This window comes from Phymastichus coffea, unplaced genomic scaffold (genome assembly GCF_024137745.1).
Source record: "Phymastichus coffea isolate CEN01 unplaced genomic scaffold, Cenicafe_Pcof_1.1 PCOF00166, whole genome shotgun sequence".
In the NCBI taxonomy this organism is placed as follows: domain Eukaryota; kingdom Metazoa; phylum Arthropoda; class Insecta; order Hymenoptera; family Eulophidae; genus Phymastichus; species Phymastichus coffea.
The window spans coordinates 3,883-31,282 of record NW_026706977.1 but is presented as its reverse complement, the minus strand read 5'-3'; the positions used below and the strand labels follow the sequence as shown (position 1 = coordinate 31,282).

Below are 27,400 nucleotides of genomic sequence, written 5' to 3'. Positions count from 1 at the left end.
GGACGACTTCTATAGCTTGGCGACGGGAAGTGGAAAAAAATAATCCAAATCCGCCTTTCTCTGCCTTTCTCTTGGAGTGGACCTATTTCTGAAAGTGCAAGAAAAATGTTATCGGTGTGGTTGGGGTGCGCGAGCTTGCAGTTCGAAATCGACGCGGGTGAAAGCCGGGGTGACAATCAGCGATGGGTTTCTGGGCGAAACGAGCAGAATCTAGGATACTGCGTGAGCCGTTGGCCGGAGATTGGCGCGCGTGCACAGAGGAAAAGGAACGAGCACGGAGCGGCAGCGTGCGAGAGAGAAGAGCTCGGGCATTTCCCCGGAGAGTCGGACAAAGTCCATCCACGGCTCGGCAAGATAGGTCTCGATTTAATTTAGCGGCCGAGAGCGCGGGACAAGAAGAAAGGAGAGCGAGCGAGGCTGTTGCTCGGTGCGACTGCCGTCGAGGGGTGAGCGCGGCTGGCGCCTGCGCAGGCTCCCCGTTGGAAAACCGGTGGCGGCGCTTTTCCAGATTTTACGTCAGAGACTGGTGCGCGCGCGTGCAGAGTCAGCGGTGCCGCCTCGCGGCGCAACTCGGCGTCGGCTGGTGTTGCTCTCCTCGCTCGGTGCCGCGGACCGTCGGCGGCAGCAGCAGCAGCAGCAGCAGCAGCAGCAGCAGCAGCAGCAGCAGGCAGCGAGCCAGTCGGGTCTCGACCGCCGTCGACGCTACAACCGACGGCGCTGCTCGGGGCGGTGCACAACAGAGAGCGAGATCGAGAGAGAGAGAGAGAGAGAGAGAGAGAGCGTGACGGACACGGACGACAGCAGCCTCGCTCCTCTCCCGCGCAGCGGCGTGCTTGCGCAAGCTCCGGTCGCGGGTGCTCGCCATCCGGCAGCCGAGTCCTCGAGCAGCCTCGCGCGCGGAACGGGACGGCCGCGGCAACGGCAGCGAGTGCGCGCGCGCGTGTGTGATGCAGCACGTGCGGCCCGCCTCGGAGCTGGTGGTGGACCAGCAGCGGCAGCGGAGGCGACGAGCAGCCCAGCGCGATGTACCGTGGAGCAGTGGTGCGCGTGTGCCGTCAGCGCGAGCGACAGCTGCGCGTAAATAAGCGCGAGCAGTAGTGCGAGCACCAGTGGCAAGCAGCTCGGGCGCATAGCGCGTGAACTCTGACCCTGAACTCACGCTTGCGCGCTCGCTCGCGCGGCCGTGCTCTCCCCGCACGGGCTTCTCGCCGTCGCACGCGCGCTACAGCGTCGTCTTCTGCTCCATCCTCCTCGCGCGCGCACGGCTCTGCAGCACTTGCAGCGTGCGTGGCCCGCCCGCGGCCGGCGAGGCGCGCCACCTGAGGATGCGCCCACTCGGCCGTCCGCCCTGCTGCCCCTTCTGCTTCTTCTTGCCGCGATCTCTGCCGCCTGCTGCTGCTGCGACTACTGGCGCTCGTGCTCGTGCTCGTCGATGATCCTCGGGCCGAAGCGACCTTCGATTTGGTATGTTGCTCTCAGTCTGCCTTTAGCCTCCTTTATCGACACCTGCGATGTTGTTCTATCGACACCTGCACACACATAACAACTATACCGCTAACTCCAATCGAACAACAATAACAGTAACAGCAACAGAGTGACGCAAGAACGAGGATCGACAGCTAGCAACTCTGATCGATCGCACACCGCTTATATTTTTGATCTGCCCAGCTCTGCTCTTCTGTTTGGCTCTTCTCTCTCTCTCTCTCTCTCGCTCTCTCTCGACAACTCCGTGTAAGATATCCTTATTTTCCTGTCTGTCGCGTTTTTCTGTATATCTATTTTCCTTCTGCTTCTTCTTCCTCTCTGCTGTTCGTGAGTGTCAGCGCGAGTGCCGTGTGTGTAAGCGTAGGACAGCTTGTCCGTCGATTTTGCGCGCCGATAAACACTGCCAAGAGTGTAGTGGCTTTGCAATATAGGTATATAGGTGGGTAGGCGAGTAAAGGAGGAAAAAGAGACAGTGACGCGTCGGTGGACAAAACCGCGCGCAGCCGATGTTACAGCAGCCGGCGCTCGATGTTTTGCGGCGATTTTCTTGTTAGCTTCTTTATATCCGTTAAGCACTGTGTCTCGGCTATCTTGGTGTGTCTATCTCTATTGCTGTTTCACACTGCGACTCGCGGCTTAACACACGATGTGTGAGCTTTGTGCCTGCTGTTCTGTTGTCAACTCGACGATATTTCGAATCGACGGCAGTGCTTCTGGCTACTCGCTGCGGCGCATTGTTGTCGATGGCAGTGTAAAGACGCGCGCACGGAAAGTATATCATCCTAGCTTCGGCTGCTATGAACAGTAAGAATTTATCGATCGCTGCTCACTGCTCGCAACTCACCGACAATTAGATGGATTCCGGGCACCGCCAATTTGCAAGTGCGTTTCGAGCGCATTTCGAGCGCATTTCGAGCGGCCCGCTAACGGCAGGCTGGATCCTTCATCCGCGCGCGCTCGCTCGTCAGTTTTCAAGATCGCTCCAAGCCCAGCCTATAAATAATCTTCTCGTCGATTTTCCAGAGGCATGCCACGCGCACGCACGTCACAGCGCACAGCCAGCAGCTTTCATGCCGTTGTTTTGGCGCTATAAATTAAGTAGAGGCGATTACGCGCTAATGAAGATGTTTATTGACATTACAAATGCGCCCCAGTTCGCGTGCTAGCGCAATATGTATATATTTCGGACAGTTAACTGTTCAATATCAAACGAGCTTGTTTTTAAATTCAACCTCACTTCAAAGTCTCTCTTTAGATCAATTTTAAATATTACGTCACAGCCTGTGCTCTTTCATCGAATCGACGTTCCAATGGCGACGAAAATAAGCAGGATTCCGCGTTGCTGTCGCCAAACTTAACACAATTCGTATTAGGCTATACTTGTAATAATTTATCTGCTGATAAAGAGCCGCGGCAGACTTTCGGGGTGTAGGTGTGAATATGTGTGCCTTCTTTCTTTTTACTTTTTCGATCGAGTGCTTCAACATTTTCATGTTAAAGAAGAGCCGACACACACGCACACACCTCGTGTGGAGGTATACAATAAGACATAATCTCTCTTTCGTGTCTGGCGCGTGGCAGCTCTCTCTCTCTCTCTCTCTCTCCCTCATACACACACAAAACGAAAAATGTTCATCCTTCTGAATTTAGTAGCACGTATACATGTAGCTTCGCTCCGCTAAACCGAGGCCAGTCTCGAAAAATCGAAGTTTCCATCTTTTTTGGAGAAACGCGCGCACGGCCCAGACTTTGCCTTTGAGCTTTCGTGCAGCCTTCCAGAATTACAGTGCTCACGGAGGTGCTATTTTGCCCTTTTTCCCTCGTCCTTCTAGATAGAACCGCATCTAAATGACCTTTGCCTCCAGAGGAACGTTCGGAAATTCGGATGTTGTGGATTGTCGAAGCAGTGTCGCGCATCGATGCATTTTTAGGGTTGGAACAAGTTGAAGAGAAGTGCGCGTTAGAGTGCCGTAGAGTAAAATGGAATGACGATAACCGAGCAACAAATGACTATCTTGAAAACAAGGCAAGTAAGCCGGCCACGCGTATTATAGGTGTAGAGTGCGAAAGCAATTTTCGCGGCCACGTCACGGTGTACCCAGACACGTACATCTGTGTAGGTGCGCCTTGGCGTTTCCACGTTCTCCCTCCCTCCCGCTCTCGCGCTCTCTCTCTCTCTCTCTCCCTCCCTTTCTCGTTGTTGTGTGTGCACGCCTATCGCGCCCAAAGCACCTATCTATGTGTGTATATATACAGAGGTGCGACGTAACCGCTGTGTACGTGCGCGTGTGCAGTTACGAACGGAGGCTTTCGAATGAAAAGGGTAGAGGTATAGACTCGCGCACGCGGAGCTCCATTATACGAGAGCTTTCGAAACAGAGAGCGCGTCTGCAGAGAGAACGGGAGAAGATTGCGCCATCGAGTCTGTGTATGTGTGCCTGTCTGTATATTATTATCGACGAAAATATCCAAACTTGTCGAGCCGTTATCGCGAATGGCGACGCTCGACTGCACGCGTTTGCCTTTCGATTGACTTCGCCCATGCGCCTGCCAGTTCTCACTGTCTTGGCCAAAGGGTTAACGCTCGACGCTCCTTCTGACGTTTCAAGGGCTTGGCGCAGATATAACTGACAGATCCAATCACTTTCCGACGTGTTAAAGATTAACCAACGCTACAAGTGCCAGTAATACAGTTATAATTCAGTTTCTCTTGGCCATTCTATTCCGGTGAGTTTTCCTCTCTGCTGCACACTTTGTATACTTCTGTAGCCTCTTATTTTCAAGAGCGAATGCACAGCGCTGCCAACTGCCCTGGATCGTTCGCTGAAAGTCTAGTGTCAGTCAATCTGTAATAAAAGCCTCCAAGCTTAATTTCAGAATGCAACAAATGAAAAGGTCGCAGAGTATGCAGTTAGAATGCGCTATCAGCTGGCGGTTCGTATAATACTTACGACGGCTAACGCATGCGCGCGTCAGCGCTTTAATAAGCGAAATCAACGTTATCGGAAAAAAGAAAAATCCCGCAGGCGCGGTGCGACAAATCAAGAATCAACGGCCAAGGACGATGGTCTTCGTTTCATTCTTCTTTTCCCGTGTCTCAGCGCGCACGTGTCCGAGAATATCGCCGCGCTTTCTTCTTATCTCGACTTTCACTGCTTATTTCGCACTCGAGCTATATTTACTGAAGCATGAGCCATGTATATACCGAGGGTTCGTGATTATTTCTGAAAGATTTCACGATCGCCAAATTCCATGGATGACGCATTTGACGAAAAAGAAATTCGTCAACAAAGTGTATTTCAGTTTTACCATTGGTTCGATTTCAAGCTAGAATATCGACAATCAATTACGAAAGTCTTTATTAACGATTGATGAAAGGCAAAGACATGAAAGGCAAATTGACGTTCGAGATAAAAATATCTAGCAAATGTTTATCTAAAATGAACGTACGCAAAATATTGGCAATCTGCATATATCAATATCTTCGTGCGATGCAGACAGTAGCAGAATCTTTCTTTTTCTCGCTGAGGATATAGACTGGGGAATAATTTATTGACTTTTCTGTTAGCAGTTTAGCGGCTAGAATTTTCCACGCGCATTGATTTTACGTCAATAGCAGGGGCAAAGAGCAACTATACGTTTAAAGACCTTTCGTCAATGTGTCTGACATAGGAAGAAAAAGATTTGAAGGTCACAGATGTGAAATCCGTGGAAAATACGAGAGTCGTGCTCGATAATTGTTCCAAATGCCCAAAATGAAATGATTCTATATCGCGAATGAACGACGAACGATGATAAATACGATTGATATATTTTATTATTCGCTGCTGCCTCGTCAATACTTATTCGAGCGTAACAAGAGCAAAAGAAATTTCACTCGGAATATTGTTCCCGTTAATCGCAGGCATAGAGTGAGGAGAGCCTCTCGGGAGAGATAGGAATAGTAGCTTTTATAAGTGTGGCGAAAAGTATTTGGCATCTCGAGGCTTCAGTCAACTCGCCTGCAATTCGGTGTCCACGCGCGAGAAAAACAGGCAAAATATACTCATCCGTCGATTCGTAGAAGGGCTTGTGGCTGTGCGATAGGCGTTGCGGGTGGCAAAGATAGCACTGAAAGTTGTGCTATCCCGCGACACGCCAACCTAGATCCTATACTGCATTAAATTCTTTCGGCCGGCTGACGTTACGTTCCGCACCGCGCTACGCGAAAAAAGGATCCAATTCAGAGAGACTCGGCAGATTTATTGCCGAGGCCGCTAGTTACCACGCTTTCAAAATTCTTTTACTTGCTTTTTTTGCTTTACTCGTCTCATTTCGAACAATTTAGTTATTTAACAAGTCTTCTTTTCACGAGTGTAATCTATTTCGGAGTCCGTGGCTTTGTTTTCAAAATCATAGCGAGTCACACAGTTACAGTAAGGTAGATTAGCGTCAAGTTTGATAAATTAGAAAAGTTGCGTTAGTCAAGATTTTGAATTCATCGCGGAAAACAAGAACAGCATGAAAAATTACGTACAATTTATATTTACGTAACTATGCACAAGTGCAATATCAGGAACATTATTGCTGTCGTATTCATTTTGAAAATTGATATTGACTGCGGTAGAATCCAAGTCTGGTTCGACGCCACTTTCCAAAAAACAACTAAGGCAAGAGAAGACACAAGACGGTGCGCGTCGTACGTTATAGTTTTTACGCCGCGGTGAGCCGGAGCAAAGTAATACTTGTTGGTTCGGAGTGAAATTTCATTCTCCTCGAGCGAGCAAGCGAGCAAGCTGGAAAAGAGAACGAGAGAATGCAGCTATAGGTTGGAAAACGCGCAATAGCTAGCCGCGACGAGTGGCGCAGTTCGCGGCACAGTAGGTAGTCTGCAAAGTTGCGAAATGAACGCGTCGTTGTGCCTCGCCGCGCCGCTCGTCGTTACTGATTATTATCGAATTACAGGACGCGAGAAGGCCGTCGCCGCGCGACGCGACTATCTGCACACACATCTATCTGTCTAATCGTACAATCCTAAGCGCGCACGACGACGCCGGCCTAGCAACAACTTTGCGACGCGTTGCCTATTTGTCCGGCAAACATCATTCGCTGTCTTGCTTCTTCTTTCCCTTGTATACTCTTCTTTCCTTTCTCTTCTATCTACGCTGCCGAGGCCTTTCCCTTCGTCTTATTTTTTTCTCCCTTTATACGCCTTTGTACGCGCAACGAGACGACGGCCTACGTAGGCACTCGAAAACTCAAAGCTGCAAGATATCGAAAATAAGTTTATTCAGAAAATCTCCAAGAACGATTACCTCAGTATTATTCGGGATTTGTTTTACGTTAAGATGTTACGCCGGAACTTTCCCGGAAAAAATATAAGTTACAAAATAGCTTTCAAAAGAATTATCATAAGTTTTAAAAAAATTCAAGTTTTCCTTTTCATACTTCATCCGCAAATTTTATGTTTAAAATATGAGCTTTGGTTATAAGAATACTTCGAAAATTAATAAAAAAATGAATAGGCAGATGACTAATAAAAGTTATAACTATTGAGAATCTGTAAGTGCTTTGTGTAGAATCAACGTAGTGGCAACTAACTCATAGTCGAACGCTTCTATGTAGGTTTATTTATATCTGTAATATTTTTGCCTTTGTCGGTAAACTAAAACTGTTTGACACATTGTAAATATTTATCTATAGTTTAAAGCTTTTTTTCAATCCTCATAGTTCATGTGAGTATTGTACATAATTTGAAAATGGGTTATTATTGATTATTTCATACAGTCCGTAACATCAAATGCACCAATTTTGTGTTGGTACACTTGTTACCTATATACAGGTCAACATATGAGCTCAGGTTTAGATACAAATATTAATTAGAGGCCGAGGTATCAACTGTTGAAAAAATATGAAATTTTTTTGTTATTTTGATTTCTCGGAAACTAATAAAATATAAAAATATAAATAATAAAATATCTAAATGAATTTACTTTAATAATATGAAAAAACTTTTACTTTTATAATATAAATAGTAATTATTGATTTATGCTATTGTTACACACATTTTTTTTTTATTTTCAAAAAATTGACGTCATCTCAAAACCCATTATTTTTTTTCGAAATTTTGTACCATCGTATTCCTTGTCGTTTTACTGCGTACAACGTTGAACATATACCGTACGAGCAGCGGGTGCTCGAGCAGCTAGCGCTCGAGCAACTAGCATGCGGTTCGCTTTATTTCGGTGCTGTGTCAACTCTAATAGTGGGTACCCGTTTATACAACAGTTTTTTGTATAAAAAGGCAAAGAATACTATGGTGCAAACATTTTTTTAAAAAATATAAGTTTTTGAGATATATCATCGATTTTTTGAACAAAAAAAAAAAAAAAAAATGTGTACAACAATGTCATAATTGAATAATTAGGTTTTTTACTATTTATATTTGAAAAGTAAATATCTTTCTGTGTCTCTTAAAAAATCCATGGCGATACTTGATCAGTCTCTGAGAAATAGGATTAAAACAAAAATTCCATATTTTTTTAATAGTTGATAACTTGGTCCCTTATAAACATTTTAGTCTAAAGCTGTGCACGTATGTTGACCTCTATATAAGTAACAAGTATACCAACTTTGAATAAAATTGATGAACTGAATGTTACGGGCCGTATGAAATAATTAAGAATAGCCGACATACAGTGATAAGATGTTTAGCGAATCTATGTTCATATTTTGAAAATATTTATAAATTGTCAGTAATTTTGTAAATAATATATTATACAATGATTGTGGCTTTCAAAATAGTGATGCAATAGTGAATTGATCGATAATGAAGGTGAAAATGTTATTTTGTACATAGATTATTATAGTACATGTAAATTTTACATATTGATATGTACTTGAATAATAATATTTCCATATGAACGGATTTCTAATGATATTATCTTAGTCTTCCAGAATTAAAAAATTGTTTTTTCAGTTATTACTTTACTCGAACAATTTTCCACAGTCATAACTTTCACATGTTTCGTCAAATGCGCATCGAAACGTTCTTTGCGCGTCGCTAAAGTCAGTTCAATTGTGAGTAGTTTCAGTTGCTACTATTACAGTGGACAACCATTCAATCACTCATTGTATCAAAGATTCCCAGTATAGATAGCTAATGACTTGGTTACATACAAATCGTCAAGTGCAATGTAACGGCGCACGTTCTTCGTTCTATTTTTATTTTACAATGATAAAATACAGTTTGATTGTGCATGATCGCTCTTCATACAGTTAGAGAATTGGAGGCAAACACGCAAAGACCTTGACCTCGCGAAGCTGTTCGTGAATTAAAAGATACTAGTGTCGTCAAGCGCGCTTCGCGCGCTCATTTTCCATTTGTGCTAATATTCAATTTCATATGCTTGAATCAAATAAAAACTATTTATAGACGAAATTAAAAATTCTAAAATAAATTACATGCAAGCTCAACATCCGTTCATGTTAATTGGTAAATAAAAATTTATTAAGTTTATATTCGTAAATTTAATTACAATTTCAAATATAACTACATAGCAGATTTTTAAATGTTGAGCGGTAGGTAATGAGAAATGCACTAAGTTCTTTGCTCCCTTTTTCTTTTTCTAACTAAATCGAACCGTTAGCTGTGCCTAACAATTCTATTTTCTGTATTTTTTAATATATTTGTCTATGATTCAAAACATTTTATACGATATTTTCATGTCAATAGATGTATTTTGTTGACAAAAATACTGAAAATCAGTTTGGGTTCATTCAGCGCACTGCTTGTTACAAGATAAATTTCAATATTTTCACTTTCAGCAATGAACGTAGCTGTAATCCTTCATTTATTCATCGGTCAAATTTTTGACTTCATATTTACATTTATAAATTTAATTTCAGCCACATTTTTCAAGTAATTACTACACTATATTAGCCGAAGTCATTTCACAATATTTGCAATCAAACAATCATCGATTCACGATTCTCTTAATTATTGTTGATTATATGTATTCGAAATTAAACATCATAGTATAAATATCCAATAAATTTATATATCCTAGAAATAAATGTAATTCAAGTATATTAAGATTATTCTGCTATATTATTTTAAGACTGATCCATCGAGTAAACACAACACAGTTTTGTTCTTTTTTTGACGTCTATGAATTGTTTTACATATTTTTTAATCACTCAATTAATGCATAATAAATCGATGTAAAATAGCTCTAGAGCTATTTATTAGCACTAATTTGCTACTTTTGGTATCAATCAAGAGTCGCGATCGCAAATCGCATGCGAGTAGGCACAAAGTAACGACGAAGCAGTGGCTGCGCGCGACTATCTATATACAGTAAGATGGCGATTCCGCCGAAACACATTTATCATGTATCTCAGTGTTATGTATCTCACTGTCATTTGTTATCGACGATTTTAACAGTCAAATGGAAAGTCTATGTTACCATCTATCATCCGGAAAAAGTTTGAAGTCGATCCGTGAAATTTGAGAAAATTATTCGTGAAAGACGATTTTCAGATTTTATTCAAAATATCACTTTTATTTTTTCCTCCAGACAAAAAGTTATGAGTAGCATATAATCCGTAAATCAATGCCATCAATCATAGCCATAGCCCAGTATCAGCCATGTAGGTATACGTTCATCCTATACCAATACGCATCTTGAAATACAGATCCGATCAGCTGTTCGTATCAAATATCTATCAATTTGTAATTGTTAATATTATTTAAAATTTATCAGAGATGTTATCAGCGATTTACGAGATGATCAATTCTAATCACTCATGTCTATAGATTTCATTTTATATGATCCTGGTAAATTGTTAAATTACAATTAGTACTTATTTGCAACCACGAAATTGATTACAAAATAGTCTCTAGACTCTAGGTATTAGCGGCAGCCTACTCGCTTGTAAGTTTGCTTACGAAGGCATACATGTTATTACAGATAGTAATCCAACCTATGTAACCATAGTTCAGCCAATCAAATCATGAATAAACTGGCTTCACTTTTAGACCCATCTCTTTTTTATAAAAGGAAAAAGGATAAAAGGATCGCTACCAATTTACGTACTTACATACGCATACATGTTGTTATAGATAGTAACCTAACTAACGTGACCATAGTTCAACCAATCAGATCACGGATAAACTGGTTTAACTTTCAGACCTATCTTTTTTATAATAAAAAACTAGAAGTGCATTAGCACGCGTATCGCGCGTGTGGAGCTTGTTCATCTGGATAATAGGTACGATAGACATTTAACTTTTTGTAATAATATTAATAAAATAAATAAAACGTATTTAAATTAAATTTTGTAACGAAAAATATTTCGACGTTAATAAATTATTTATAAATACAATTCTTTATGCACAAAATTTTTAATGCTCTCCTTATTAGGACAATCCGTATATATTTTCAATGAATTTCACGATCGAACTCGAGATAAAGCAACCTATAACGGACCGTGCTTAAAAACGTCGTTACTTAAATCTATTCCAATTTTTTCTAGAATTTGACCTCATGCTTTATTTATTGTTATTACAAATGCTAATTTGATAGGAAATTTTCGGCGTTTAAAAACAAATGGATATTCATTTTTTGAGGAATACAACGTTTTACAATTTATAAAGACTATTTCTCCTTTTTTATCACCATTTAATATTTCACATTTTAATAAATTATTATGTAGTTCTAAAATCAATAATCTAGTACCATTCCATATAAACCTTCATTAATAGTAAGATTTCGGATTAGCATACAAATTCAATTTACTCTTAATTTTAATTTGAAAGGAGGAAAATACGAGGGAGTAAGTACATTAAAATCTTCAATTGATATAACACCTTTAAATCTTCATTATCACAGTTTTCTATACTGTTAATACTTGTGTAAATTTTTTCCGTTGTTTCATCCAGTAAACTAACAACTTTTTCATTTATTTCATTAACACGTAAATATTTCATGCAGATAAAATAGGAAAAATAATTGATTTACTATATTGTTTATTGTGTAATATATCACCATAAATGCCATTTACTATGTCTTCTACGTTACTAATTACTCTAATACAATTTTAAGGAAAATGTAAATTTAAGTTATCTTAATTATCATTCAATATTCCATCACCAACGTGTAACAAAAATTTCGAAAATTCAATTTCTTCAGGCGATGCCCGCATATTTATATAGATAAATCAACAGTTTCACTACGCGTACTATTTACTTTCACAGGAAGTAACTGCCTGAAATCTCCTCCTAAAACAATTATTTTTCCACCAAATAATTTATCATTGTTCATTACGTTACGCAAAGTTTTATCTATCACTTCAATAGCATATCTTGAAGCCATAGGACCTTCATCCTAGATAAAGACATCTGTTTCTTTCAAATTAGCAACTTCTTATGATTCTAATTTTATGTTCTATGATGAATCTGGTAAAAAAAGGTACAGATAATTGAAATACTTTATGTACTATTTCACCTTGAGGTAATAACGTAGCTGCTATTCCGTTAAACGCCATAGTTAAAATACCAAAGACATTCATATAAAAAGATTTTACGAGATCCACCAGAACCACCTATAAAGAAACAGTTACTCTGTTCTAAATTTTCATCACAATTATTATTTAAAACGGAATTTGAAAGTGTGTCTGCTATTTCTTTTTTTTTTTTTCGTTTAATTTCCGATGTTATTCACGACCAACAGTCAAATGAATTTCTGGAATCTCATAATTCGGTAAAGTTCGTTGACATCTTGCAATAAATTTAGGAATTGTGGAAATTGATCAAGACTTTTACCTTCAATTTCAATGAAAGTTCGTATATCTATAAGTGTTTTGGTATGGCTTTCGTGTGTATTGAATTCACGCGTGTAATCTTGAGACGTCGCATCCTTAAAATCTGTTCAAAGTTTCGTTGGATCAAAAAGATTACAATGAATTGAAATTCATACAAATAAGCGTTTTAATTTATAAATAATTTATAATTAATCGAAGTTGTTTTAACATCATTCAACATTACTTTCCGTCCATCAACTTGAATTTGCTTAAAAACATATTTTTCTGGAATTTCAGAGTAATAATATTGATCCGCATTAGGATATTCAAATCAAAATAATCCATGAACATTGATATTTGCGAATCAATTGTATTATTTATCTCGTCAATGTCAGTAGATTCTGTACGAATTGCTATGTTTTGAAAATTTGGAAGATGCACAGGTAAACGAATAATAAGATGACTTTTATCGTGCATTGGCCGAAATAAAATCCGCCAAATGGATTCTGCTGGTCCTCCTACATATCGTGCATTTAAATATTGAATAATTTAATCATGATCAATAATAAGGTCATTAGAATTAGTTACAATTATAGATGCTGTATCATGTCCTTTGTACAGATATTTATATAAATATTTAACGGGTTTCATACTTGAACAAACTTTTACGTTAATATGAGAATTATTAAGCTTCAAAAATAACACTGGAGCATAAGGCACTACATGACGATTATCTACTTCATAATCATTAGGACGTAAATATGTTTTTCCAATATCTCTTCGGCGATAAGAAATGCAACCGTTTTCATCGTCAATTATTGTTTCTTCTTAAAATTGTTTCGGGTGTTTTTTTGGACATTTTCCATCAATAATACACCAATTTCCACAAGGACCGTCTATCATATTATTCATTACAATTAACGCGGTTTTTCCTTTTTGGCAAACAACAATTTTTCCCTTGAAAAAAACCCGGGAGCTATCCTCGCAGTCCTTATTCGATCACCTCTCCTGCTTCCACACATTCGAATTCTCCGCCGCACTCGACTCTCCACCAATAGCATCACGCTTACGGTCTCTCGACCAACGATATTCAATGCTTACCAATATGGCGGCGCTCTAAGAGCTGACTCCTTTTTATATATAGGAAAAAGAAAAGAAAAGACTAGTAACGTTAAACGCGCTTCACGTGCTCTTACCTTCTTTTTCATTTCGTGTTACATTGAATAACATATTATTTTTGCAAAATACACATATCGTAACGGAATAATGCATATAGTAAAAAATTCCACGTTTCCAAATTTATGATTTGTTACATCTAAGACTGAAATAAATAATCATTTAGGTCTTTTCAACTGCACGGGTCAAATTACTAGTAAATGTTTATACCATCCTTTGAATAAATATTACGACATTACATTTATGTAAATCTTACATATTCAAAAACCAGATTATTGATTAGTAATAGATGATATTAGAAAAATTTAAAGCGTAACTTCTTGTTTTTAGTAAACGATTTATACGCTTTTCATAAAATAAGTGTTAAATCAATAACATTACAGACTTTTTTTTACTTTCACTGACTTCAAAATGTCTAGTATCAATTATGATAAATTGAATTTTTATTACTAAATTTCCAACTCGAAACCATACATACGCACTTATTTGCCGCCACATAACAGTATATCATGTGATCATATCTCAGCCAATCAGACCACGAATAGCTTTTACATGGCATCCATCACATTTTTTAAAAGCGGAAAATTTCTTTTCTTCCATTCCATGTAAGGAATATTTCTTCACTTCCATTCTTTTACTTTTCACATTTTACAAGAATCTGAATACTTACTTAAATAAATCAAATTTACGTACATTTTAATTCAAAGTTTTCTTCAAATTATCTAATAAATTTATATTTAAAAATCATATATATGCTAGTAATATTTCTTTGGAATTCGTTTTCGTAAAAATTGAATAAACGCACTTTTTTATATTTTTAATGAATGTCTAATTCTTTAGGTAACGCTCAGGCCCTCGCCACATATGCGCATACGCGCGCGTACGGGGGCGTACAAACGCGTATAAATCGCTAAAAATTTTGATAGTGCCAACAACAGAAAGTTACTATTATTTCTCACTATTCCTCGCATGCCTCAAACGAACACACTTACTCCCGGAACAAACGTATCATAACGCTATATTATTGAAGGTTATGATACGTTTGTTCCAGGAATAAGTGTGTTCGTTTGGGGCATGCTAGGAATAGTAGTAATTTTCTGTTGTTGGCACTATCAAAATTTTTAGCGATTTGTACGCGTTTGTACGCCCTCGTACGCGCACGTATGCGCATATGTGGCGAGGGCCTCACGGTATGAAACAAAAATATAGGCTTCCTTTGAAATTCACATAACCAAACTTTTTAAACTTAATTGCGAGGAATGTAATATTATACGAAAATATTTATACATATAAAGCGCAACGAACCGTTGGTAACTCTCACTGAGTGTATGTCCATTGGATTTTAATTAAAAAAATTTATTTTATATATGGAAGGATTTCCAAATTTTAATAAATAAATGTACTTAATTCGTTAAATGTAAATTTATAGTAAAAAAATTCAATTTCGGTAAAACACTATATAGATAACTTAAATCAATTAGATATTTCATTTGATTCGTGTTTTTGTATGGCGGTAAGAAATAAAAAGAGATAAAAAGACATGCTAAAATAGCATTAAGCTCGATTAGATCTATATCATTTTTAAATACGATTAAATAAAAATATCTTATATATTTTCGAAAGTTTTAAACATGAGTATTAGAGAAAGAAAAAAAGACAGAATAATATTTATCTAATAAGGTTTGCGATAATGAGAACAGATAACTAAAACCGTGATTAAACAATGATATTCATTGAGAATGTAGAAGCATTTCAATTTGTAGTAATGTTTTCTTGTAGATAAGAGGAAAAAGTGATCGAAGCAGTGCAGCCACTTAAATCGTATATATATATACAAGAATTTATACCTAAGTCTACACACGTAAATGTATGCATAGACATTCGTAAACCTCAGAAATTCTCGCGCACTTGTTTAGCGCGTAATCGACGTAAAATCTCCGGATGGATAAACAACCGTCATTGATTGCAAGCTTATACTATATCTGTGAAAGCTTTGGAAAATTAAACACGTTCCGTCCAATTCCTATATGGAGCTCCCGCTGAATAAAACGGAAACTTCATACGTCCAATATTATAACACGAAATGCTAAACATTTATGAATGTTGATTAATTTTTGCTCTTAGAATAACGTATTGAGAGTTTAGTTTTTTAAATTTTTCATTATAAAATTTCATAAGTAAACTAATAATCATCAAAATGTTCAAAATTATTTCTGGTATTGAATTTTGAATAATAAAACACATACTATTATCTTTCTGCATTATAAATTAGAGACATTCTCGTGTAATTCGTTAGAACTGCGTAAATATGTTTATGCTACCGTACGGTAACAATAGCCGCGAAGCTGTACCTGGAAACAAAGGGTTGCGTAGGCGTAGTCTCGCGAATGTTCATTTATCACGTAAAAGGCTGAAGGAAATGTAAGCGGAAATGCAAAAGGCATCATGTGTCAGAATGAAAAGTCACTCTATACGTGTACAAAAATAGAACATTATAGAATGGGATGTGCAATGTACGAGTGCATTGAGATCAATGGAAGCGATCGCAGAGCGAAGAAGGGAATGGCTTGACAAATAAAAGTCAAAATGGAAAATGATAAGGTTAGCTTGCGCACGGAGTTGTAGCTTACTTGAACGATAAACAACTGCCATTTTGGCGCCTGATTATCATACATCATGACTAGGACTACTTTTGATGTCGTTATCTCGGGCGTGATAAAGCAATAATGCCACCCACAGATAATCGTCTTCTCTCTCTCTCTCTCTCTCTTTCTCTCTCTCTCTTTCTCTCTCGCACGCGCGCGCGTGTGTATACATTTCTGCCATGATTGATTGCGCCATGCATACAGTCCTTGGGGGATCGATTCTACTAATAGCTCGAATATCTCTCTCTCTCTCTCTCTCTCGGCATGTACTAGGTTAATTTCAGAATACGAGTGTAGTAGCTAGTCAGTTGCTCGAACTGCGCCAATAGCTGCGTGCTACTGCCCCTATAGTGATTATTTTGTTATGATGGATATATCATGGAAGAATACAATTATTTTTCAATAATAGCGCTCCTACGGGCTCATCATCAATTATTGCTATCTTGCTTTCCTTCGATAAATAATCCAACTGGAGTTGGATACTGTTGTAATAGCTTAGAACACAAACAAAGCACGTGCAGGCGCCGCAGTTGATTACAGCTCCATGCGCAGTAGTAACGAGCCTATGACAAGATCCATATATTAAAAGTACATACGTGGCAACGCTGGCTTTCCGGTTTGCATGCGTGCGCGCGCTTCATGCCCATTAAAAAATTGAACGACAAAGCGTCCACTTAGTCGAACGAACAACGAGGCTACAATTTCTAATTAAAGCCTCGATTGCCGCTCATCAGCTGAATTAAGTGGACGCGTTTAAGCTTCGCGAGCTCGCGCCCGAGAGCGAGTCCAAGCAACCGAGTCACGCACGTGAAAGAGAAGAAAAAAAAGCTGCAGCGACGCGAGGTCAATCGATTGCAACCGACAGAAAGAATAAGAGCCTTTCACACGTCTTCGCGGTAAATGAGGCGATTCGTTAGTCGGCCAAGAGAGAAGAGAGAGAGAGAGAGAGAGAGAAAGCTCAGAGTCGCTGCCGCCACCAACATCAGCTGTCCTCCACGACGCTCAATTAAATCAACGAGAAAGACTCGGGCCATTCTCTCGAGCTTGCAAGTTGCCCTAGCGCAAGCTCTTTCGTAAACCATCGAATGCTCCGCGTTTTTTTTCTCTCCCCTCTCACTATTATGACGACTAATAAGCGACTTTTCGCTTTCATTGTAATAAGCTCATATTTTTTCTCGGCACTATAAAAATAGAAATTTTTTTATTTTTTATTTGAAGCCAATTCTTCTGCGGATTACGGATTGGAATTTTTGCACGTAATCATCTACTGCGTATAAGAGGTCGGTGCTCTGCACTATCGAATAATGCATATCTTTTATTCGTCCTCTTTTGGAATGTTTTATTATTCAAAACTTACATTTATTTAGTATACAAAGGTGCGATAAATCAATTCAATTGTTTCATTTGTTGTTCTTTCACAATAAGAAATTAAATCTTTTACACTCCGTCATATTATTGTGATTCATGTACATTTATATGCAAGTCAACACAATGTCCGAATATAAGTAGAAAGGCAAACGTTGAAAAAACTATATAAGATTAACATTTTTATATTCAACGCAAGCTCGACAGCGTTTACTTAAGATTCCTGTGGCTATGGCAAGCTTATTTTTAATTTAGCTTTAAATGCTTGTATGATGCATACAGAATGAGTACTTGGTAATTGAAAAAAAGAATATAAAACGTAATAAAGCACGAGTCTTTTAACTTGTACTTGTTTTAAATAGATACTTAATAATTGAGTGAATAGTTGTCTTCTTTCGAGTGACCAATGTACACTTATGCTACCGAGTTATTAAAAAATAGGCAATTTCAAAAGATTCAAAGTATATTTTGGAAAGAGACAAAATATTTTGACTAAATTGTCGGTTGCTTATCCAATTATTCTTCCCCAGCCGAGTCACTAGCGTACTGTTACGTGTTAATCGCATCTTGATTTCTTTTATAAGTAGTATGACTTATGAAAATATGCGAATTTGATATTGAGTTATTGCCAACGATGATTGAAATCACATGAACGTCAATAACCGATAGATCAAAAGAATAGGGGCAACAAAGCCGCAATCAGATGTGAATGAAGGAGTAGTATAGAAGTAGTATAGGGAATAAAAACGATTTGACCTTTTTCCTATTGAGCCCAATCAAAGCATGAAAGTGGATATGTTAAAATTAGAACAAGCCGGTTGGTAATTTTAGGTTCTTAATTTTTCAGTTCAATTTTCGGGCAATCTTAGTTTGTTTTTCAAAGCCATCTAATGCTTGTAAGTTTTTGAATCGTAATTTGAAGGTGGTTGGCAATTTCAAGAATATTATCATACAAATATTTATTGTTCAATATGAGTAAGCCAATAAATCATGACGGTTTTTTACGATCGTTCAACAAAGTACGCGGTGCAAAACGAGCTAATACGGAATACCATATAAGCTCATGGGTACGGCTCAATTTGTATTAGATCGATGAATTATTATTTGCAAGAACAACGCATAAGCTTGCTTAGTTAAAGATATTGTTCGAACAATGGGCTTGTTACAAGAATAACTAACAATTCGAATAATTGCGCACGCCATGACATCGCTGACGTTTCCGACTGACATTATGCGAATCGTACAATAATATCAATGATGTGGGAAGTACTTACCGAGTAAGAGAAAGACAGAGAGAGTAGCGCGGAAAACTACAGCGTCATAGTGGAAAGCTGGGGAGTAGTCCTGAGGGAGAGCCGGCTACGCGACGACGTAGCAAGTCCCTTGAGTTGTATTGCGATAGTTTAAAGCGTTAGATTGTATTTCAGTGCAAAGAATAATAACTCTTGTGTTTGGTTTAACAATCACGTCTGAGAGTTTAATGAATATTTCCAATGCCCTAATTAATCCAATCCCATGCTGATAACTCATCCAATTAATGGGAGGAACGTGAGCGATATTTATTCTAAAGCTCTTGGAAAGAATGAGAGTAAAAAACTTGAAATCGAAAATAAAATTTATGAGCGTCAAATCGTTACGCATTGAAGGGGGTAACAAGAAATCTCCCTCTACCGCGATAACATTTTTATTGCATCAGACATTTTTGCATGCAAGCGACCTCAATATACGCATACATCATTCCCGTTATACGTCCGTGCTGGGGGGGGGGAGGGGGGGGGGGAGGAGCCGGCGCTCGGCACAGAGAGGAATGGCGGCAATCCGTAATAGTATCTCGTTTCTAAACGAAAATTGCTTGCTTAGATTGTTTCGATTAAAAATGCAATCGTCGAAAGAGGTCTGCCAGCAGTGCGAGCGCAGAAAGACGTTCTCATAAATAAATGAATGGGCGCGCGCGACACGCGTCATTAAGCATTTGCCAGGCGTGGATGTAGGTATGCGCGCAAGCGTGCGCCTTATTCACGGATAATTGCTCGGCGGTTGGCTAAATTACTAATTCAGCTTTTTTTTTTTTTTTTTTTTGTTGCCCCACTCTCGGAATTAATCTCTGCGCCTCTGAATTAATAAGCGCAAATATGCAAGCGTAAGTCGTACAGCGAGCGTAGCTTCAATTTTATGCTGGAAACTCGAGACGCATTTTCGGCTGGCTAAATATTGATATTATCGACCGTTCAGACAAATTATTATCACGCGTCGGTCTCTCGTCTCTTCCTCGTAATCGATATTTGTGAAATCTCATTCGTTCGTGCTCTTTCGCACGTTGATTGCCGTTTGTTACGTAATAATATATATAGAAACCGCATTATTACGCAGATTACTCGATCGTTTTCAAAATGCTCGCGCTATTGTTTAGCCCGCAACATGCATTAATTTGATTCATTATGTAAGCGTTAAGTATCTATTATGACTATCAGTATTTCATTATCCACACACCATTTTAGAGCGCCTCTACTGCCGGAAAAATCAAGATTGCCGATGGCTCATGGTTCTTTTATTACTTTTACGATTAGCTCATTTTACATACCACTCAAGGTCTTCATATCACTGCAATAATCTTTTTCGATATTTATTAATAATCCAATGCCGAAGCTGGAATATTGGTGTTGTTGGATTGAAAACAGATACGCAATGAAATGAAAACGTGCTCGAAACTTGTACCAAAGAGAACTTAAAATTAGATGCAGTTTGCGCTACTCCGACTCCTGAACAACTTATTGTTCGGCATTATTTAAATGTGTAGCTTGTATAATCTACTATTCATTATGAACCGACTTTAGAGATTTTATGCCCGGTTGAATTGAAAAAGTTGTTGATAAATATAGCCTCGCGTAATGTATTTGAAAGTTTCCTCCGAAACAAGATTTTCCGTGGAAAAGTAAAACGGATTTACTTATGGGGTATAGCGAGGCCGCAGCGAGAACGAAAAAAAATCAAATCACAAAGCAATTAGAAATACTGAGAATTGAGCTTCGCCGGAGTAGCTCGACGTTGATTTTCCAGTCAGTATTCAATCTCCAGTCGGTGATATTACGTTATACCGACTTGTCACGCTAGACTGCTGAAAATTAAAAGTATTTGTTTATTCGTCCGCGCTTGCGGTTATTACCCACGGGACTTTGGCCAAATAACCTCGCTCTTGAACTTTCGTAGGTGTTTTTAGTAAATTCGCACGGATTGCGGAACGTTATCGTAGTTTAACGGCAGTTCTTTAGTCAACCGTGTAAGCAGGAATGCCTGATCCTGCGGTAATCTTGCTCTTCGAGGAGTGCGCGAAGACAAGTTTATCACGCGAAATAGCATGTTTTTCAAGTCATTCCGTCTTCAACGGAAATTACCGAGACCTGTTACGTATACGTGTATCTACATTTATCGCTTGTACATGTGGATTAACACTATCGCGTTAAAAATAGCTGGCAAACGCGAGAAACCGCCTTGGTTCTCCGACTTGTCGTCATTTGGGTACAATGCTTTTTCTTGCTTCTCATTTTGATTACGTATGTATACCTATATATGACACTGCTAAGTGCCACTCACACGTTGCTGGCTCTGTCGTTTTTCTAGCTTATAGTCGCGTCGCCTGCAACTATTTCAAAGTCGTTTTTCTTTCTCCTCTCTCGAAGCATTTCTATGAAGTGTAACTATAATGGTCACCTATCGAAGCACCGTACACGTGTTTCTCTTTAAAGATCTGTCTTTCCGCCGAGGGTCTCTGACATTCGAAGGAGCGTGAGCTATATCTCTCTTCCAGGCTCATTACATTAGGGTTTTTGGCAGCGGTGACGATCGCTTTAAATTTTACTATCACGAGGCACTTGGAGGCATACATTCTGCCTTAATGCCGATGGCGAATTGGCGAATCTAAATGAGCACGCGCTCGCTACGCGACCATTACTTCAACTATTGCCGATCATCTGTGTTTGAGGAAGCCATTCGTTTCCCCACCAAAGGGATATTCAATAGCAGACATTTTATCCCGCTCGCGCAATTGCCTAATGACAGAATTAAGCCAATCTAAACTATGCGCACTATTCCGAATAGCTTGGCATTACGCACAATCGAAATTTGTCAGAGCTGCTCGGCGCAGTTCGCTGATTACCATGTGGTACCGTATCAATTCAAAGTACTCGAGTAGTTATGCAAATGACTCGATAAAAAATATTTCCGGCTGATGGTTGAGTTTCTAGTTTTGTTGTTACATATTACTCATGGGTCAAAAACAAGTTGTATACACACAGCGAAAGTAAACTTTTCAAATGAACTATAGTTACAGAGTTACGAGTACGAAAGTTAAAAGGTACGTCAGCGAAGGCCCGATTTACCCATTATAAATAGACAATGATGCGATTCGCGTTAGAGCACTCGGCTCACGTTAGTGGCATGGCTTATTGAATTACGCACCAAGAGAGAGAAAGCGAAAGAGGGAATAGTCCCTTCCTAAATTGCCGTTCGCACGGCGACAACGGCAGGATCAAAAGTATGAATATAGAAGCTTGCGATATCTCCCTTCGTCGTCGGCGTCGTTAACGTAGCCAGCGCGAATTTTAATCGACATGGTGAGCGAAATTTCACCACCCGTAAACTTAATTAAAAAGCTCTTCCTTAATCGCGTCCCTACATATATTTCAGCCGTCTCCCTATCTCTGACTTGGATATACCTTTTGGTCAAACTCGTAAATCCTCCATTTATTCGTTATCCCTCCGTGTTTATCGTGCCGCAGTTGTTTGCTTGTCTTAAGACCATTTTTATTCTGCTCTTGTTTTCTTTATTATTGATTTTCCACGCGCGACCGAGTATACCGGGTATAAGCATTCTCTCTTGGTGCACGACAGCGAGAAGAAATTATAAAATGGAAATATGACGCAAATTTTAATTTCTCGGCCCTTCGCTCTTCTCTCGCTCGCGGCGGAGAATTCCTTACATAAAAAGCTCTCTCCCGAGGCACAGCTCGTAAAGAAGCTTAATTGAAACTGAACATCAAAGGCTCTGACGTCATGAGCCATGCGGTCGCAGTAGCTGCCACACTTAATTACTCGCCGACGACCGATCAACGGGAGAATGACAAGCGCTATTTCATTTGAAAGCCTTATAATTAACGAAAATTAATTAGTCAGGCAGAGCTATGAACAGTTCTTGTGCAATTCATTTTGGCAAATGCCAATTTTCTTCGGATCTACCCTGGCTTTTGTACTTTGTCTCTTTTAGCTTTCCATAATTATCTGCTATGAAAATACACACACATACTCGCGCGCTCCGGTGAATATTATTTATTCAATAGGATCGCTCTTCTCTCAGGAGGGTTTTACTTTTTCATTTGTTTTTTTCGTTCGACTTCTCTTCGTGATAGTTTACATGCTTTCCGCCAGTATCGTAGAAAACGTCTCGCAGTAAATATAGAACCGATTTCCTTTCCGTGTCAATTTATACTAGGAAATGGTAACAAAGTTGTTGGATCGTGGCACGAATAATGTGTAAGACGCACTTTTTGACGCACCACAATTCTCCTTACTGACTGAATAAGTTAATGTTATTTTCAGCATATAATGTGCAATTATTAAAAATTTTTATGAAGCGTTAAAGGAATTCAAAGGAAAATAAAACATTCGCATGATTGGTATGAAATGAAAATGCATTTCTCTAGTATGTACTAAAAATTCAAACCTGACAAAAAGTCCTGATTTTAGTCGATTAAAATGATACGAAGATGCTCCATTAATGTCACTTACAAGAAATCTCACTTTATGCGAGGATAGGTTATTTTCTTGTTGCGACTCACTTGACTCCTGATGAATCGCCATAGAATAGTGACGTTAAAATAGGTAAATCAATCAGAATACAACGAGCATTTTCAGCCGCGCTGTAAAAATTTTCGAGGTTTTATTATTTTGCTGATTGCTCGTCAAGTCCAGAGTAGCACCGTAATCAAGGAAATAAAATCGAATTGTGGTTACAAATAGGATTGGTAACTTTGCGCGTAGCGCGAACTGAAAATTGAAGTTAGTCGAGAAATCCCGCACCATCGTCGCTATTTTTCAACGAGAAAGCGTCGGGCAGCTGCTAATTAGACTAAAGCCTGTTGTTATTCGCGCACAGCGGACAAGCCAATTGCGTTGATTCGAGAATGTCCCGTTATCACGATTAATAAGACGTGCGTATATATAGAGCAACATATAGTTTATATGGATGACCGATAAGACACGGAAGCTCTGTCAAATCGAATCGACGAGCAATACTACTGGCATGCTGATTTTTTACTCTACAGTCTATTTTTATCGTTCTATTTTCCTTTCACTCTACAAGAATCTTACACCAGTGCCTCTTCTATTGGATGTTCTTTTCGTTGCTCGTCTACGTCGCACCCACTTCCAGCTCATAGTTTCTCTTATCTCTTTCGAGTACCGATTGATTTTCATCTACTGGCGTGATTTCGCTCTCGACTTACTTTGTGCATTAGCGCTACTTAAGCTGTGTTCATTCGCGAACATCCGTCATATCAATGTCTACGAATACGCGCAAAGGTGTCTATAATTAAGTGGCAAGTATTCCTTTTTATTTTACACGCCACAAAGCAATTCAAGTACACTTGTTCCTGACTGAATCGAAGATGACATCGAGACGAAGGTAATTTAAAAAACTGATACTGTGATAGCAGCACTTTTGTCTTGACATTGAAAGTTCAATTTTTCCCCAATTACTTCTCTCTTTGAAAGCTGCCAATTAAGTTGTGACAAATGATCGTTGTTGAAAAAGTATAAGGGCTTTCCCCTTGAAATTCAATCATTCAAATGGCTTTTTCTTCCATCTGTCAAAGTAGAGATTAACTTCATTCCCTGCGTACATATAGGACGTCAATAAACGAATCGAGGAAATTGTCGATGGAAGATTTTTCTTTAGCGAGGAATCGCTGCAATGAATGCGATTATCAAGAAGAAAAAAGGGAGTAGGGAAACAAGCGAATATGAGCAAGTGGACGATGATTCGATCGGTTATTAACTTTGCCGAGCTTCGATAGCGGTGAAGAGTGTCAAACAAAATAAACAAGCTGTCATCGTATTTGCAGCTGATTCGACTGGAAAAGTTAGCCGCGGCGAATAATAACCCCCTCATTCATTAACATGCATCCTGCTCATCGTATACTAATGAAAGCTATCACAACGGATTTGTAATCCGATCTCATGGTTAACACGGCATGTTCGCAAAGCTTACACGCACACGCACGTACACACTACACGCACACTTGCACACTACCCCGTATGTAGGCTATGGCCAGTGAAGAACATGGCAATGCCGCATTAAGAACATCGAGCGTGTTCCGTTATAGTAATCCTCATGTAACACCTGTTTTGAATCTCTGTGCAGTGCCAAAAATCACACCTGCGACCATACCTCTGCGCTCGACAATCACCTCTCAAAAACTGTAACCAAATCAATGTCTCTCTCATATCATCATCGACAACAACAATAACAATAACGAACGAAACGAATAGCTCGATAAGCGAACCGAGCGCGTATCTACACTAAAGCGTGCAAGTCGCCACACCGTTGCTCGCATTCGCACGCGAGAGTCGCTCGCGGCAGTCGTCGGCCCGGAAGACGCGAAGCGAAGCAAGACAAGCGAGCAGAAGGAGGAGGAGGAGGAGGAGGAGGAAGAGGAGGAGGAAGAGGACGACGACGACGACGACGACGACGAGGACGACGAAAGCGAGGAGGACGCAGAAGTGGGGCGGAAGGAAGAGGACGAGGGCGGAGGAGGAAGGGCCGGCGGAGCGAGCAGCAGAGGAGCGGAGAGAGTCCGAACGAGCGCGGATCCATCCAACGTCCACCGATCGCTGCCTGCGATGCCCGCAGCCGCCGGGAGGCAGGCGGCCGAGTCCGAGGCGTGCCCCGCTATTTTCGCGAGCGGCGCGCCTTAAATAGGCGAGCGCGCGCGCGAGCGAGCGAGCAGCAAGCAAGGAGAGCGATCGAGCGAAGTCGGCTTTGGCGCGCGCGAGCTCGTGGCCGCTGCCACGGGGACATGGAGGATCCCTGAGCGGCGGCGGCGGGCCCAGTGACCCAGCGATCAGCGCGCGAGGACAGTGCGCGAGCGCGGCCAGCCGGCGGACCAGCGGAGCTCGCCCGCGAGTGTATGTTGTTTCGTGGCGAGTGGCGCTAGCGGGCGGCGAGGTGGGGGGGCGCGTTGTCTTGCCTGCCGTGCGCCGGCGGCGGCGGCCACGGCGCCGGGCCCGGCCAAGCCCAGCCGCTCGTCGCCGACAAGCTCCTGCAGGCCCAGCAGCCGCGCGCCCGGTCCTCCCAGTTGCCGTCCCCGCAGCGCCAGCCGGCCGCCGGCTTCGCCCAGCCGCCGAGGCAGCCGCAGCCCCCGAGCCGGCTGCTCCTCGGCGCCGCCGCCGAGGCTGAGCCGCTGTCGCCCGCCGAGGCCGCCAAGGCGGTCGTGCTCGGCGAGTTCGACGAGTACCTCGGCGACGTCGACGAGCAGGCGGAGCAGGAGGACGAGGAGGGGGAGGAGGACGTCGACGACGACGAAGACGACGACGAGGAGGTGGACGAGGACGAAGAGGACGAAGAGGCCGGCGCGCCCGCGCGCCCCCGACGACCAGGGCCAGGGGGCCCACCGGCTCTCGCCCCGCCTCCACGACATCGAAGAGGAGGACGATGAGGACGGCCGCAACACCCGCGAACGGTGAGTAGCCCTCTCTCGATTTTCACCTCATCGACCGCCCACTTCTCTGCCCTCGCCTCTCACTCGCTCGATCACTCGCTATCACACTGCTCCCTCCACCGATCAGCCTCGATCTCCGTCGTCGACTGGCCTGCTCTTTCTCTGTTCCTGCACTGTAACTCAGGCCCTCCGACCGCGAGCTCCTCGGGCCTCGTTCCCTCTCTTTCCTCTCAGCGCCACTGTCTTTGTTATTCCGGTGATTCCGGCGCACCAACCATCGCGACGTTCGGCTCTGCGTCGTACCTTTCCTCTTAACTTTTTACTCGAAAGATCCGAAGTCAAAGTTCAATTGTAGCTTGTAAGCCTATTAGCGGCCTTCGCAATCTCGTTCCCGGCTAACTTTCCGCTACTGCCGTCGGCTTTCGACTGATACCGCAACTAGAGGCCTTTTCCCTAATAATTGGGCCTTGCACTCGAGCGCTGTTCTATTCTAGCTTTTTTATTCGTATCTTTTGCAGCTGTTTTGTTTAACCCTTGGCTGTTTGTAAATATACCCTTTTTAGGCCAAAGTAGCGACCCAGTCACTGTCAAAAATTGCTTGTATCTTATCTTAATTGGAAATTTTCCCTGTACACTTTGACTTTGTATTTGATACTTATCTATGATTAATTTGCATGCGTACTGAGTTGAACGTAACATATATGTTGTGTAAATGGTAAGCGTCTATGTATATGTTATTAGCCTAGGCAATATATGGCTTTGTAATTATATCAATAATTGTATTGTACAGTATTGTCAGAATAGCGTTTCCACCTATTCCAAGTGATGAATTAAAAAGTAATATTGACAATAGGATATTGCGCTGGTCGATATATTGGGGGGCATATGGACTCTAAAACGCGCAAAAATACCAATGTTATTTCGAAGCGAACGTGAGCGGCGAACGAGCACGAGCACACGCGCATGGCTCATTCGATCTGGAACGAACAAAAGAGCCGAGCCAAAAAGTACCGTACGTAAGTATTATGGAGGGATCGAAATGCTTAACAATGGCGGTGGAATATAGAAACGATGAGCGCAGCAAACGGACAAATAAAAAGTGAGAAAAAGCCGGGGGACGGTGTTGATTGGGCTTCGTTTTTCAGTGGTCGATATGTATCACGCGGAACTCGTCAGAGTCTGGAGCGCGCGCCTGTCGCGTAACTAAATTTAGACGATTCGATTACGAGGGGGCAG

At 40.9% G+C, this 27,400-nt stretch overlaps 2 protein-coding genes across 2 annotated transcripts; both read left to right on the top strand.

Moving 5' to 3' along the window:
* Positions 1-574: 574 nt before the first annotated feature.
* LOC131673074 (U3 small nucleolar RNA-associated protein 25 homolog) lies at positions 575-26,179 on the top strand. The gene is made up of 3 exons (XM_058950765.1): positions 575-1,464; positions 24,868-24,925; positions 24,996-26,179. Exons 1-3 carry the CDS (start codon positions 1,433-1,435, stop codon positions 25,419-25,421), a joined length of 516 nt encoding a protein of 171 aa, XP_058806748.1. The 5' UTR covers positions 575-1,432; the 3' UTR covers positions 25,422-26,179.
* LOC131673076 (nucleolin) lies at positions 25,634-26,161 on the top strand. Its single transcript, XM_058950768.1, has 2 exons — positions 25,634-25,646; positions 25,740-26,161. Exons 1-2 carry the CDS (start codon positions 25,634-25,636, stop codon positions 26,159-26,161), a joined length of 435 nt encoding a protein of 144 aa, XP_058806751.1.
* Positions 26,180-27,400: the final 1,221 nt, after the last annotated feature.

Coding starts and splice junctions, on each gene's coding strand:
- LOC131673074 (XM_058950765.1), top strand. CDS start 1,433: ATGATCCTCGGGCCGAAGCGACCTTCGATTTG. Junction 1,465..24,867: donor CCGAAGCGACCTTCGATTTG/GTATGTTGCTCT, acceptor ATCTCTGTGCAG/TGCCAAAAATCACACCTGCG. Junction 24,926..24,995: donor ACAATCACCTCTCAAAAACT/GTAACCAAATCA, acceptor CGAAACGAATAG/CTCGATAAGCGAACCGAGCG.